A 16,625-nucleotide genomic window follows, 5' to 3' on the forward strand; every position below is an offset into this window, starting at 1 on the left:
TTCATTATTAGTGTTTCAGGAGGAACAAACTGATAAAAAAAATTGTTCTTTCCTCAAATGTCCCGCTCTGTATTCCCACTTCGACCAAAAAAAAGAAGATGTAGAATCGACCAACTATTTGTATTTATATAAACCCTTTTGGTCTCTTAATTTTATAATTTATCATCATATAATTATTAATAATAAAACGCACTATAATTATAATAAAAAACCAACCAGAATTTCTTGTTCTTCGTCTAGAAGTGGTGTCCTCCTTGATGCTTGTATCTGAATCAGAATTTGATGAAGCTAAAGAAGAACTACTGGAAGTTTCGCTACCTTTATCACTACCATCATCAATAAAATCTTTCAAAGAACCTTCCGACTCTTCTGCCTCTATCTGAAAAACAAAAAAATTAAAAATAAAAAGGTGTTAACACCCATACGACCTTCTTCTATTACTGTTAATGTTGCAGCTGCTAACTTACTAAAGTTTTCCGAACTCAGATCAATTATCAGATAGTAATCAATTATTATTATCAAAATTACCCTTTACACACGTTTTACTTAGAGCTACTTTTTTTTCCAGACTCCAAAGATCTCAAAATGGATATTTATGGAGAAAACATCATTTCACAAATATGGCGTGGTCGCAATTTATCTCCTTATTAGTACGAGTATATTTTCTAGATTAATAGCCTATAGCAACGTATAAATCTTTTTTTCTTCAAACACATAGTTTCTCAAGAAACGTGAGCATCATTTAGTTGTAAGTTTTATTAATTCTATTTTTAACCAATTTATTTAAATTTAATATTAATAATAAGATTAGCTTGACCAAAAACGAAATCGTGTGAAGTGTTGCAAGGACGGTTTGCAGCTGTTCCGGAAGAATCCGCAGGACTTTAAGCGTCGTTTCGTCACTGTGGATGAAACATGGATACATCACTACACTCCTGAGACCAAAGAACAATCTAAACAATGGGTTACCAAGGGGGAATCTGCGCCAAAAAAAGGCGAAGACCGTTCCTTCGACCGGAAAGATTATGGCGACTGTCTTTTGGGATTCGCAAGGAATAATCCTCATCGACTATCTGGAAAAGGGTAAAACTATTACAGGTGCATATTATTCATCGTTATTGGACCGTTTGAAAACCGAGCTGCAAGAAAAACGCCCACGATTGGCCCACAAAAAAGTCCTTTTCCATCACGACAACGCACCAGCTCACACCTCAGCAGTTGTGGTCGCAAAATTAATGGAAATAGGGTTCCAACTCGTTTCACATCCCCCCTATTCTCCAGACTTGGCTCCCTCGGACTACTATTTGTTCCCCAATATGAAGAAATGGCTGGCGGGAAAAAGATTTTATTCAAACGAGGAGGTGATTGCAGAAACGAATGGCTATTTTTCAGACTTGGACAAATCCTATTTTTCGGAAGGGATCAACAAACTAGAGCAGCGTTGGACGAAGTGTATAAGCCTAAAAGGAGACTATGTTGAAAAATAAAAAAGGTTTACCCCAAAAAATTAAGTAGTTTTTATTTTTGCACGGACTTTTCAAACGACCCTCGTAAATAAATAAATAACTTCGTCGCTTTTATACTGATTATTAAGTTTATATGAATAGTATAATCGCATTAGGTTTTCTTAAGGTCTGATTTTTAATATTATTATAAAGTTACTCTTCCTTGCATAGAATACAATCGGAAGAAAAAACTGCCACCTACAACTATAAATGATATTCTCATACTCCGGAATTAAAGAAAAATGTGGAAAATATCTTAAGATTTGGGGAAAAATATAGAGCAATCAATTTTAGTCAAATCTAAGATTACCTCCTCTTTCAATTGATCTTTTTCACTTTTCATAAGAAGCGCTTGAGGATGTATACAAATTCTCATTAACGACTGAAAATCAACAAATAATTTCCTTTTTGCTTCATTATCCAAATAGTGTTGATATAAGGTACACTGTAGATCAGACATTTTCAAATGTATTACGTATTCAAATTTTGGCGGTAGATATGGTGTGAGCACACTGTAATCCTTGCGCTGCAATAAATAATTAATTAATTTAATATTAAATTATTATTATTTTTTAATTAAATATAATAAAATAAGACATACACACACACAAAATTGAAAATACCTGAACAATTCCATCCAACATTGTATGCAATACGTGCGCACGACGTTTCATTAATTTTACATCATGCGTTGTTGAATCTTCAAATTGACCATTCTGGATTGGGTTAACAAATCTATTTTTAAATTCTTTTTTTGTTCCCAATAGATTTGGTTTAACAAACTGTACCATGCAATGATCTAAAATTAAAAACAAAAATTACAATAGAATTATGCAAAATAATATAAATAATAATCTACATATAACAAATTAATAAATAATTAGTACAATAAAACGGTTAGCTTCAACCTAAAGTAAATTACTTAATCGTTTGGAACCATAAAATTACTCAAAATTAGGTTGAACCCTAATGCTAGAATTTCACGCTATACTAACGAAAATGTATTTCCCTGCAAAAATGATTCTAATATACGTGAAAAACTATACAACAAACTGAAAAAAAAAGAGAATTGCTAGAACCTTGCTTAAAAAAAACTAACATACGTTAACACTGAGAATAAATTTGAAGCATTATAATTGGCCCTGTCTGAAAAATGGACGATTACTTTCACTTGTTCTAAGCCTTCTTAGGCAGTATTGCAAACTTAAAAAATGTTAATTTTGAGATTTATAACGGAAAGTGGACGTTCTTAGTTCAAAGAATTCAAATGTGATATGCGCACTACGGCAGATAAAATCGACGATATTCAATTGCGATATCTGGTAAGATGCAGCCCAAAGGACCTGACGATTTTCATCAATATCAACAACTGAATGTACCACTGAAAAAGATTTTTCATTTTTTTTTTTGGAACTTACTCTTAAAGGACATCATTAAACTTACGAGTACTAAAAACAAATTGTAAATAATTGACACGTATTTCAAAAAAAATTGTCAATATCGATTCTATATAGCTTTTCGATATATTTTGCTGTAACCTCTATTATGTGTTATAATGTGTATTTTATCTTGTCTGTATTGATTTTTGAACTTGTAATTTTTTTACAGGACAAATTAAAAAAAGTATTTTTTTTTATGTTTATACTGGTTTTGTTCCTTTTATATTAAATTTTCCAATAATTAAAAACATGTTTTTTTAATCTTCGGTCGGGTAGGTTTTCCACAAAACTGTCATTTTATTATTTACAGTCGACTCTCGATAAATCGAAATCCAAGGGACTACAAGAAAAATTCGAATTATCGAGACTTCGAATTATCAAGAAGAGGGGAAAAAATCGAATTATTAAGAGTTTTTATTATGTATATATTATGGACATACGTAAATTGAAAATACGTATGAGCTTACCTAAGTTTTAGACATATATAGCCTCAAGTAAAAAAGTAAAAATAATGGAAACGACAAAAAAATTGAATATGTATTAACATTTCAATAAATAATAATATACATATGTACCTAATTAAAAAAATGAACAGATTTTTGTTTCAATGTGGCTTGACTTAGTCAAGTGACTTAGAATTGTAGAAAGCGTTGATGGTGGAATATTGGAAGTTTTGGCGATATCTTTTTTTTTTCGAACCACTTTTCACGGCCGCGATAATTTTTCTTTTTTATCGGACACAGTAAGGGAGACGTACTTCCCATCGTGACAAACTAAGAAAGAGAATTGGAAAGTTAAACTGGGCTGGAAGGAGGGAAACATTACGCAGGAAATGAACAATAAGCGGAAAATGAGAAGTAAACATTACTAGGGAAAATTCGAATTATAAAGAGGGGAAGCGGCCTCGTTCGAATTATAGAGCGTTCTCTCCTCCTGTTGTTAAGAAAAGGATTTCGAATTATCGAGCGTATCTAAATACACTGCATTTTTTCGATTTACCGAAGTTAGCAGCTGTAGAGTTCGAATTATCGAGTTTCGAATTATCGAGAGTCGACTGTATTATAAAGCTGCCTGAACACAGTTAAATATTAAATATATAAAAAAAATATACCTATGATTTCCTTCTCTTTTTTTGTTTACCTTGACAACTTCGCCTTTATAAATTACATAAAATGATAACAAAGAAACTGCTCACATTCGACAAGATTATTTTGAAGTGGGGTTCCAGTTAATACGATCCGTCTTCTTGTTTTTATCTTGTTCATGGCCACGGAAAGGGCGGTAGCTTCATTTTTTAAAAGATGTCCTTCGTCGCAAATTACAATATCTGGGCCTGAAAATTGTACACTGTGGAAGTTAGACCAACTTTTTTTTTTAGGATCTTAATTTCTACAGCTCAACACTCGGTAAAGTTGCTGTAAAAACAGATGGGCCAAGACAAACAAAAAAATTCTTTAATTCAACAGAGAAAAGTTTTTATCTACCTGGATCTACAAGCGTTTGTCGGTAAACAGCTTTAGCTGAAGCTTTTACTTTGATTTTTTCATTTGCTAAAATTCTGTATAGATTATATCCAAGTATCATGATTCCGCCAGACTTTTGCCAATCTTTCAGTTGAAATACGCGGTAGCTAGTTTGAGTTCTGTGAACAGATACTGGATGTATAAGAGATCAATATTTATTAAGAAAAGTATGATCTAAGCTATCTATAATACAATTTTGACAATATGAATAATGTATTTTGATTTATATCCGGATATGACAACTCTTCCACCTCTGGGCAGTGGGATATAAGAAACTCCTGGGAAGAGAAAACCACCTAGGGCCGCCTAGATTCGAATCAGGGTTCTCAGCATGGGAATCGTGTTCGTAAATGAACCCTGTGCCATCCAAAGCCCTTAGAGCCCAGATAGCTTATTACCAATCTGAAAGGCAACTACTCGAAAAAATAACCACAAGCATAGCCATAGCGAAATCTGGACTATCAGCACTGAGGAGTGAAGAAAATTGCGAGAGGTAGAGAAGGACACCTGGCGTTGATTTGCCAGGAAGTCATTTCTGTAGGAAGCAAGTAATGACAAGGGAGACGGTGGAGATACCAGAAGATATATGTGGAAAAAGAGACTGCAATGGTAAGACCATCTCCGTAGAAAAGTAGATTCTTAGAATTGTAGCCAGCACAGGAAAACGAAGAGGCAATCTCGAATGGGCAATGATCCAAGGGCAACTTCGCTAGGCAAAAACCATTATCGAATACATCGACGGCTGGATGTTGGCTTAAGAGAAAGCGCCTTGGCTAGCATACTACTGAGGGCTTTCACACAAAAAGATATTAGTGGAGAAATTTCTGATAAAAATTAAATAAAATCTATATTCTAAACAAAATTAGTCTCAAAACAGACAAACAAATCGATTTGTATTTATTTTAGTATTATATTATTCCATTAATTGAAACTTACTTGGCCATATGATAAACTTCGATATCTTGTCCGGAACCAACATCTTTCAACCATTTATCAAATTCATTTACCCAATTTAATACTGTTGACACTGGACACACGACTAAGGCAGTCTTTATATCAGTATCTTCATTAGTTAACAGCGCATGCAATAAAGATACAACCTGGAAAATCAATGGATTTGATGTAAAAAAAAAAATAAATAAATTATTTATTAAGCAACTGCATGGTGCTGCGGGGCACCATGACCTTAGAAGCTGAATCACTTTCAAATTAAAACAAACAAAATAATCCCTAATCAAAAAAAAAAAAAATTAAAAGTAATTTAAAAAGAAATGACAAACTCCTTAATGTTTTCAGTTTTTGGTTATTCATTCAATTTTCTATCTATACACATGTTATTGCCAACAATGATGGCCACTAATTAAAGTAATAATAATAGTAATTGGTAGGGAAGGGATTAGCTACGAGGTTAGCAAACTGGACTCCCACGCGGAGGTCCCGTGGTTCGAATCCACAACTGCTGACCCATCAGATTTTCTCTTCCTAGGAGCTTCTTACAGCTCACTGTGTCCCGGTAATGGACAGTGTTGTCTGCAACGAGGAGAACACTGTCCGGAGGCCGGCAGTGCACTGTAAAAAGCTCCGGGCGCCAATAACCTTAGATGTTAACGCGCCTTAAATCATATAAGCAAAAAAGTAATTGGTAAAATAATACCTGCAACGATTTGCCCAAACCCATGCAATGTGCTAGAATACATCCTGAACCCCTTTTTTTCTTTGCATCCTCCAAAGATTCAAAACAGGAATCCCACATAAATTTTATGCCTTCTGCCTGTATTTATTTTTTAAGGAAAATAATATTGGTCATTTCTTAGTTATAAAGCAGAAATATCATTTAGTTAGTGATTTTACTACCAGTTATAATTTACCTGATGAGGTTTTAATTTTTTGACTAGATTCTTATCTAATGCTAGTAATGTTTTCTTAGTTTTCGGCTCGTAATCTAAAACTACTTCCTCTATAGCTTTCACTTCGCCGACATCTTCTGCTTTACTCACGAACTGATTGTACTGTTACCAACACAGAAGGAAATGCATGAAGAACACTGTGAAGAAAGGAGAGATAACACGAGAATAAAGAAAAACGAGATATTAACCAGTGTCTGCTTTTCCATTATACGCTTCTTTCTTTCTTGTTCTTCTTTTAAAGCGTTCTGTGTACTTTCCTTTAAATTCTCTTCTTTCAATACCTTTCTAATATTTTTTCTCCCTTTTCCAGCTGAATCTGTGACCTGAAGAAATGATAATAATGAAAATTTATGCAAAGATTTCCATTTAGATGAGAGTGACACGATAAGAAGAAGATCTCTTAAGAAGAGATCTCCGAGTTTTGGTTGGAGTAGGTATCCCCACTTAAATGACGTAAAACTTTAAAAAATAAATAATATATCAATTACTTAGAGCGGCCCTAAACTTATAATACTAAATAAATTTTTACAAAAACACGATTCCAAAACTCTACTAGCCTATTACAGTGTGTTTTCAAACAAAAACCACACATCAAAAGGGCTACCAACCTGACTCATTTATTAATTTTTTTTTCTCGTATGATACCTTTATTTTTATTGAAAACTGATAAAAATAAATACCTTTGTTCCTTCTTTGTCATCATCAGAGCCAGAACTAGTTGACGATTGAGTTTTTATTCGTCTCCGTCTCCTTAAAAAAAAAAAAATTCATAAGTAGGGTAATTTCAAATGTAGGGTCGTCAACACTGAAGTTTAATCCGAAGAAATTATATACTTGATCCGGGATGTAAGTACTTTAATACAAAAATTACATTGAATTTTGTTTTTGTCAAGATTCAAGTTTCTTTGTAGGTTTTTAGTCGATAACAGGCCGTTCTTATATCACATTAAAAAATAAAAATAAAATTACCTGTTTTTATTTGGAGGTGTTTTTTCAATATCACTCTCCGTTTTATCATCCTGTACATCTTCCTCTATTGAGTTTCCTTCAATAACACAATCATCAGATGAATCAGAAGTAAACAACTTTGCTGTTTTTCTATACGTTTTTTTCTTATTAACCCTAAAAATTATTAAAATAGATTTTAAAAGGAATAAATAAAGGAAAAAGAGCCTAAACTTGAATTTGAATAGCCGAAATGTTGCAAAATACGACATAGATTATGAAATAACAGAAATTAGTCGTTAAAAATGTTTCATTGATTCCATTTTATCTCTATTACAACTTAATTTTGACAATATAACATTAATTTTACCTAATCATTCTTCTAAAAAAACAAAATACAACATAAAAATAAACAATGCTACTTCGAAAACGTGCACAACAAGATAAACCTGTCTCCATAAAACTGTTATCTACAAGTAAGGTTATTTCTGTTTTATCATTAAATCCTGAGAGTCAAAATTTCTTTTAAAATAAAAAGAGTATAAAATTTTCAAAGTATCTGCTTTTCTGTGCAGGTTTTTTTTTTTTTTTTTTTACGAACAACTCATACAACTGTCCTACCTGTATAGTTTAATTTGCTTTTACATGGGAAAACAAATGTTACAATCAGGAGAAAATATTTTAAGTCAACAATATTTTCCGCCAACACATTTATGTTTAATGGTATCCAGCACTTTGTTTTCAATTATACTAGACTTATTAAAACTGTCCGGTAGGACAGTTGTATAAGGGTTGATCATCAAAAACTGCACGAAAAAGCGTAACGTTGAAAAACTCCCAACTTTGACAATTTTTTTCTTTTTTTTCTATAAAAGATAAAATTCCCAAATTTTCTTTAAAATGTAGGGCAAATCCTCCTTTACATCTGTAATTTTTTTGCAACAACATAGATATAATAGATTTCGAGAAAAAAGTTGCTGAAAATGAGCAAAAAAGGCATTTTCAAAAATGGTTGTGTTCTTCTTGTTGTTGTTGTTACCTTTTTTGTAAACTGCGTAGCGCCTAAACGCGTGAACCGATTTTCATGAATGAGGTGTCATTCGATTCGGAATTTTATGTAGATGTGCCTTATGGGGGTCTCGACGCTGTACATCGAATGGGAGAGGAGTTAGCCCCCTTTATGTAAGGCCCCCTCCAAAATTATTATTACTAATTACTCTGTAAATCTTGGCCCGATTTTGATAAAATTTGGTAGGATCACAGGGTTATGGCTTCCCTACGTAACATTAAAACGACATTCTGCTCTTACACTTGTTAAGAGGAAGTATAGCAATCGTTTCAAATTATCGAGACGTGAACCGATTTTCATGAATGAAGTGTCATTCAAATCGAAATTTTGTTCAGACTTGTATTTTAAAAGTCTCGACGCTATGCCTCATAAGGAGGGGAGTTTGCCCCACCCAAATAATAGACAAAAAGAAAAATCTATCCAAAAGGTACAAAAATCTCCTTAACAAAAACTTACAGTTTAAAATGTTAAGTATAAGGGTTGATTAAACGCCAAAATGCACACAAATCAGCAGGTAACCAACATTTCATTCATACTTCATTGATATTATTTAAGTAATTTTACTGCATTAACTTTTTATTAAATTTTTTAGAATTTATTAGATGTCACAGACCCTTATGCTGGCCATTTCATTCATAATATGTGACATCTAATAAATTCTAAAAATGTGAAGGAAAAGTTAATGCAGTAAAATTACTTAAATTTTTATAACTAATTATGTTGATATTACTCACCTTTTATTATTATATCAAAAAACTTATAATGAATGAAATGGCCAGCATAAGGGTCTGTGACATCTAATAAATTCTAAAAAATTTAATAAAAAGTTAATGCAGTAAAATTACTTAAATAATATCAATGAAGTATGAATGAAATGTTGGTTACCTGCTGATTTGTGTGCATTTTGGCGTTTAATCAACCCTTATACTTAACATTTTAAACTGTAAGTTTTTGCTAAGGAGATAGTTATTTAAGATTAACTGTTAAGGATTGAAGAACATCTTAAAATGTTTGTTTTTTTTTGAACGCCTTCTGAATTGTAGCACAAAAATTCATAGTTTTATAATGTGGTTAAAAGCTAATTATTATAGCCATATTTTAGAAAGAAGTATTTATTCAATTAAAAAGATATTATCAATTTTTTTTTTAAATATGAGCCGTTTATTTTGAAAGTGGCCTAACTCCATTTGTCAATTTTTTCCGGTTGCCATGGTTACAGGTACAACTTCCTGTTATTTATCAGTAAAGCATTTCAGGTTGCTCATATTCCGAGCAAATACGATAAATTCTTGACACATAAGTTTTCAGAGTTAGTTCAATAATTGAACCGTATAGTTTGAAAGTGGCCCTAACTCCATTTATACTTAAATAAAGATAATAATATATTATTGATAATGTCTGAAGGCAGTAATTTTAATTAATTAGTATTTAACAAGTTAACCTCCGTTTTTGGACAATTGCGTTAGTTGAATAACCAGTACGTTTAATTAATATAAAACTTAAAATTTAATATTAAATTTTGGAATTTATTTCACCCATGGGGAAGAACAGAAAAAGACCATTAGTTTTAAAGATATGTAAAATAAATTAAGTATGTTTTTTTTTCAATTTGAAGCATCTTAAATTATGTTGAATGGACTTGGGCACCTTCAAATTTTATAATGAATCTGGATGTTAATTTTGAAAGTTGCTTAACTCCTTTCTTGATAAGAAAACGCATATTATTCACTTAATAATTGCCATTATTTTAATAGGAACTATAAATTTAACACCCTTAGATACAAGCAGTATGACTCATTAGTATCCTATACGTATATTTTTAAATTCATTGAAACGCAAACCCTTAAATATCTCGATTTGAAGATAAATGGAGTTAGGCCACTTTCAAAATAAATGGCTCGTATGTATAAATTATAGAATTCATTATGTACAAAAATTAGAAAACTGCATATTTGAATTATACATTCTGTAAAGTGACTTCCAATTGTCTTCGGCTTTACAAACAGGAGAAGAAAACAACTGGGTGTCAATGAAGACATAAAAAATAAAGCCAAGCAGATTCGTGCAATATTGTAAGCAAATATAGCACCATTTCTCCAGACTTTTAGAAAGAAGATGCTAATTTACTTTCGCATCAATTTTTTCCATACTGTTTAAAAACCAGCAATCAGCTGTCGAACTTATAGAATAAAATGAACTAGAATTAACCAATTGGTACAAACTCTACGAGATACTACGAAATGAAAAATCTTGTATAATGAACATGCAAAACATCTGTCTATAGTACTATCCATGCTTAAATTATTAGTAAAATTTGAGCCAAAAAAATCATGCTAGTTTAATTTATTTCTATCACAGAATAAAGAATAATCTTATAATACATGGTTTTATTAATTGTATTTTTGCTCAACATAGGTCATAGATGATTTTCATGCTTTTTAAACCAGCTTTACTTTTTTCCCCATCATGTGGTTAGATGTCAAATCAGTTTTTGATTATTTAGCGTGCATGCACACAATCTTGGTTTGAATTCAATTTGAGAATCTGAGTTCTGTTTTGGAAAACTTGCGACAGCCAAACCCACAAAATTTTCTTTAGAAATAAACTCCGTACAGCAGCAAATGAACTAACTGCTATAAACGATCACAAAAGAGTTGAAAACGAAGTTTGAAGCAACTAATATTTGTAGACAGACTTGAATTTGATTGGAACCGCTATCCTTTCAAAGGGCATGCTCACTACAATCACAATCTAGTCAGAAATTCGGTTGGAATATACTTAGTATCAACAATCTACAAAATGCAATCATGGTTAATACTACTAGATAGCTTAACTTTTGACCATGTATAGGGCGACTAGTACAGTAAAATGTTTAAACCAACTATATTTTCAGAGGAAACCACCCCAATTTTGTTGGATTGGGATTGAGTTGACAGCCCGACCCCTGCCTTCTACGTGGGAGTAGTGCTACGACTCTAAACACCACGTAAGTGAGGCCCTTTTTAGAAATTAGACCATTTTTTACCCACCAGAACATGAAGGTTTAATGAATTCAACATATTACATACTAACCTAACATAATACCTTCATTAAATACAGGGTGTCCCAAGCTATATGGATAACGACTTTTTCTCGGAAACTAAGATAGCTAGAAAAAAACTAAAAAATACGTGTTCCCTTAGTTTTTTGTTAGGAATCCAAATTTACTTTGTAAATTTTTTTCGGTACTTCCAGAAGCGAGATACAGGCACCAACTTCATTTTTTAAAATGGGAAGGTGCGGTTTTTATTTCAGAAATAGATTCCTCTATTTTATTAAAGAAAAATTTACTTGAACGGTTTTTTTCTGTGAACGATATTTTACAAGTTATGAATGAAAACATGATTCTTATAAGAAATGTCAAAATGATATAACCGTTTTTTGATTGAATAAGAAGAAAAGTACTATTTTATTATAAATTTTACTCCTCATTAATATTACAGATCATGCTCGAAATGGCCACCACCATTAGAGATGCATAGACATGCACTTTCCTGCCAATTGCCCCTTACTGCCAAAGAAATAGATTCGGCTTTAACCGACTTACAGGCATCCCGACTGGATTCTGATACACCTAGATTTAGAAATGCTTTTAGATAAGCAGAAATAAGAAAAGAAAGAAAAAAGTTATGAATAATCACCTTGTTTTTCAGGTATCCCCAAAGGAAATAGTCCATAGGTGTCAAGTCCTGTGAACGAGGTGGCCACTGAATTCCCCCCGTGTCGATATAACACCATCAGGCATGTAAAGAGATATCTCGGTAGGCAATTTGATGGGCATGTTATATCGACACGGGGGGCGATTCAGTGGCCACCTCTCTCACTGGGTTTGACACCTACGGACTATTTCCTTTGGGGATACCAGAAAAACAAGGTGATTATTCATAACTTTTTTCTTTTTTCCTTATTTCTGCTTACCTAAAAGCATTTCTAAATCTAGGTGCATCAGAATCAAGCCAGGATGGCATCTGTAGATGAACTAAAGCAGAGAATAATAGATACGTGTAAGTCGGTTAAAGCCGAATCTATTTCTTTGGCAGGAAAGTGCATGTCTATGCATCTCTAATAGTGGAGGCCATTTCGAGCATGATCTGTAATATTAATGAGGAGTAAAATTTATAATAAAATAGTACTTTTCTTCTTATTCAATCAAAAAACCGTTATAATATTATCATTTTGACATTTCTTATAAGAATCATGTTTTCATTCATAACTTCTAAAATATCGCTCACAGAAAAAAACCGTTCAAGTAAATTTTTCTTTAAAAAAAATAGAGGAAAAACCGCACCTTCCCATTTTAAAAAATGAAGTTGGTGCCTGTATCTCGCTTCTGGAAGTACCGAAAAAAATTTACAAAGTAAATTTGGATTCCTAACAAAAAATTAAGGGAACACGTATTTTTTAGTTTTTTTCTAGCTATCTTAGTTTGCGAGAAAAAGTCGTTATCCATATAGCTTGGGACACCCTGTATACACGCCATCATCATCAATACAGCCGCTCCTAAGTAAGGACTGAAACTTCCCTTAAGCAATAATTTTTTTTTATTCTGTAAGAAAAGCTTGAATTTCTTTTTTGACCAACGTCGACCATCTAATGAAACCAAGGGATAACAACTACAAAGAAACCACAAATGTATACAAAATCTATTTCTATACAAATAACAACCTCCAATCTCTACAATGCATAAACTACTTTAAACCCTTTTACATTTTACTAGGTGTTTGGCCAAATTATTTTGTAAAGTATCTATCCTGAGATTGAAACCATCTGTTCGAATACCAAAAGAAAATGTCACTTTCTTACTTCTATTAGTAGATAAGAAAGAGAAAAAGGTGAAAGGTGAAATAAAGCGGATTAACTGGGCTAAATAGAGAGCAAAGAAGAAGAAGAAATATTTGCTTAAAGAGAAACATGAAACATTTAATGTTCATGCTCTAGCCACTAGAATTTAGGTTGGGTATTAACTTACAACTTTCCGCATTTCTCATCAATTCCACTATTATTAGATCTACAAGATAAATAGATTATTTAAAAAAAAAAATTATTTCAAAACAATTTTCACTTATAGTAAAACAAAGAAATTGAAAAAAAAAAAACAATCACATCCGGGGGGAAAATATATAATAATATTACTTCAAAGTAAAACAAAGTGAAAAGTTCTCGGTCGAACCAGAAATCGATTTTCCTATCGATGTAATTTTCTTTATTCATATGATGGTGCATCACCTACAATCGTACCTTAGGCTACGTTCACAACGGTGCTCTGAGCGTAGATGATAGGAGTGATGCATCAGCGCTTAAAGAAAAACATAATACATTTGAATGTGAGCGTGCACAACGAAGCTGCGACTAGTGACTCATACGCGCTGCTATAAACGAGCGTAGATGATAGAATTAAATATTTCATTTTTCTGCTAGCTGAACTCCCAGTATCGGAGCTTCAAAATGGACGTAGAAAAATTAATTAGTGCTGTCTTTACTCATTATTTTTTGTTATTATTTTATTATTTACTTTTAAACAATATTTTGTTTTTTAAATCGTGCTTACATTTATTTTAAATGTGTATTTATTTGTTTTTTCTCAATAAAACCATTACTTACCCAAGAGAAGTCACTAGCTTTTCTTCTCTGGTTATAGGTTTTTCATGACAATTTTTCCAACGTTTCCTTAATTTTGACCTTATTTTTTCTAAAATATAGTCGAATGTGGGTGGACCCATCCTCACATATTCAAAAAAACGATCCGGATAATTTCTAAGTTCCTTATATAAATAGTGAAATTCACCCAAAGTACTTCGTTTTTTATTTATGGGATGATACATGATATTTTCTAAAGCGTTTTTTCTTTAAAATATACCATTTTGTTGCTTCTTCACTACTCAACATGTTGCATGTATCACAGCTCCGTTGTGCACACTAATCAGCGATTATATTTTACTCTGTTATCATCTCTACTATCATCTATACTCACAGTTCCGTTGTGAACGTACCCCTAATGGCCAACTGGATAGAATAGTATTTTAGTAGTATTTCTTTGAAATGGACAAAAACTGGCAATAGTGAAGTTAAAAAATTATCCGTTTTGGATGGTTTGTCGAAAACTCATCCGAAGTTAATAAAGAAAACAGCGGTTGAACTCAAAAGAAAATCTGAACTAGTTTTGCTGGGTATAAGCCGACTTAAGGACGGTCCAAGAAAAAACAACAACTGCACACGTGAATGAGATTAGCTGACATCGTACGCATATCTGAAGACAGTGGGCAGTACAATAATTAAATTAAATGAAAACTTAATGCAAGATAAGTACCGTTTTTCTGTATAATGGTTGAAACGTTTTAAAAAGAATCACAATTGATTTTGTGCGCTGATTTGTTAATGTAGAAAAACCACACACCACCATTACACGTCAGAAACATCAATCTAAAAAGCAACGAAGCTGTATACGAAAGTAGATTTCATAGCCGTGGAAATCCGAGAACATTTCATTTTGCTCTCAGAGGTAAAGGGAAGTGGAAAGAAAATAAAACCAAATCAACGGAAATTCAGTTAAAAAGAAAATATGATAGGTCTGTAAAAAAAAACTGAAACTTACTCTTCCGATTTTTTAGCTTCTTCTCTTTGCTTGTGTTTCCTCCATCTTTCTTCCGCTTCACTGGAATCAGTCTCCGTTAACTTCATATTTAGTAATTTATCTCGTTTCAGTCGGTTAGCGCTTGAGGATTTCTGGAGAAACCAAAAACAAAAACAAAAGGTATTATCTATCAAAATGCAAACAACTTTTACTAAAATCGTAGTTAGTTTCCACGTAGGTTCGTCGTAAAAGAAAAAAAAGTACTTTTGACAATCCAAAACTTATCTACTTTAAACCAAAAGTCATGCAAAATCAATTAGAGGTAAACTGAATCACAACCATTATCCCTCAAATAGAATTTTTATGGCAAAATAAATGTTACAAATAAAAATTGAAGACTTACTGTTTCAGCATTATCATCAGAATTGCTCTTCTTCTTTGTATACTTTTTCTTTGCTGGTTTTTCAGTATCATCTTCCACGAGCACTGTTGACTCCGAAGAGTTGTTAATTTCCGCTGTAAGCAATAACACAAACACGCACACACAAAAGAGTTAATGCTAGATAAAATCTACGACAATAAACCAACTGTGACTGTTTTTTTTTTTTTTTTTCTGCTAAGGTTTTGAGTCCTCGCTTAAACTCGAAACACTTAAAGTCATATTACATAGATCATCTACAATATAAAGTGTGTTATGAATCAGAACAGGGTCACGTTATTTATAAAATATGTTGGGGAAAATGCTGAAAAAAAAAGTAATATGAGCTTGAGAGTACTAATGGTTGAAGATCGGCATTTTGTGTGAAGTTGTATCGGAACTTGCATAAGGGAAGTTGAAAATACAAATGGAAGTTGATTTGTGGCACTTCTAAAAAGAGAGCCGAAAAACGATGTAGCCAGTAAATATTATTAGTATCAGGGAAGGGATTAGCTATACGGTTAGCGTATTGGATTCGAATCCAGGCAGCTGACCCTTAGGATTTTCTCTTCCTAGGAGCTTCTTACAGCTCACTGCCCGGTGATGGACAGTGTTTGGTGTGTAACGAGAGAGAACACTGTCCGGAGGCCAGCAGTGGACTGAAAAAAGCTCTGGGCGCCAATAACCTTAGATGTTGACGCGCCTTAAATTATTTAAAAAAAGAAAAAAAAAATATTAGTATCTAGTGAAAATGAGAGAAATTATAAGCAAATTGCGTTTTCTAGGGCCTCCGTCCATAAAAAGTAGGCATAACACATTGCTTTATATAATTATTGAACCAAATTCAAAAAATTCAAGTTGGAGCTATTATTTTTTATCTTTAATCTTACCATCAGAATGTGACATGTTATCCAGCAGATCTCTGGCAAGGCTGAAATCATTGTACTTCAACCGTAAAGATGGCAGCTGCAAATTTTCCATGTTACAAGATTCAACTGAAACATAAACAGCATTTTTTTTTCCTTGTTAAACATAATAGACGCTTCTTTTATTATTCTTACTATAATTAGTAAATTAATAAAAAGTTCACCCAGTTAACCAAAATATATATAGATTCTCCGGAGAACCTGCGCTAAGATTTCCTTTCACTAGCAGCCTCTAACAGGTCACTGTCCGGTGAAGTACAGTGTTGTCTGTTCCAAGAGAACA

At 32.6% G+C, this 16,625-nt stretch overlaps 1 protein-coding gene across 6 annotated transcripts in view; it reads right to left on the minus strand.

Moving 5' to 3' along the window:
- The window catches only part of LOC141462245 (uncharacterized), a 36,010-nt gene that overhangs the window by 9,004 nt on the left and 10,381 nt on the right, over positions 1-16,625 (minus strand). For 4 of the 6 annotated variants that reach the window (XM_074143948.1, XM_074143945.1, XM_074143944.1 and 1 more), the window contains 15 exons: positions 16,307-16,411; positions 15,402-15,514; positions 15,020-15,150; positions 13,397-13,435; positions 7,344-7,496; positions 7,055-7,124; positions 6,563-6,697; positions 6,336-6,476; positions 6,122-6,238; positions 5,404-5,567; positions 4,429-4,586; positions 4,140-4,277; positions 2,129-2,304; positions 1,816-2,031; positions 217-379 (listed from right to left, as the gene is read on the minus strand). In XM_074143948.1, coding sequence (XP_074000049.1) covers positions 217-379; positions 1,816-2,031; positions 2,129-2,304; positions 4,140-4,277; positions 4,429-4,586; positions 5,404-5,567; positions 6,122-6,238; positions 6,336-6,476; positions 6,563-6,697; positions 7,055-7,124; positions 7,344-7,496; positions 13,397-13,435; positions 15,020-15,150; positions 15,402-15,514; positions 16,307-16,411 — 2,019 coding nt within the window. The remainder of the gene's footprint in view (positions 1-216; positions 380-1,815; positions 2,032-2,128; positions 2,305-4,139; positions 4,278-4,428; positions 4,587-5,403; positions 5,568-6,121; positions 6,239-6,335; positions 6,477-6,562; positions 6,698-7,054; positions 7,125-7,343; positions 7,497-13,396; positions 13,436-15,019; positions 15,151-15,401; positions 15,515-16,306; positions 16,412-16,625) is intronic. The other 2 variants (XM_074143946.1, XM_074143947.1) reach the window with 2 other exon arrangements.

Source organism: Rhodnius prolixus, unplaced genomic scaffold (assembly GCF_049639745.1).
Source record: "Rhodnius prolixus isolate KJV_2025 unplaced genomic scaffold, Rpr scaffold_18, whole genome shotgun sequence".
In the NCBI taxonomy this organism is placed as follows: Eukaryota; Metazoa; Arthropoda; class Insecta; order Hemiptera; family Reduviidae; genus Rhodnius; species Rhodnius prolixus.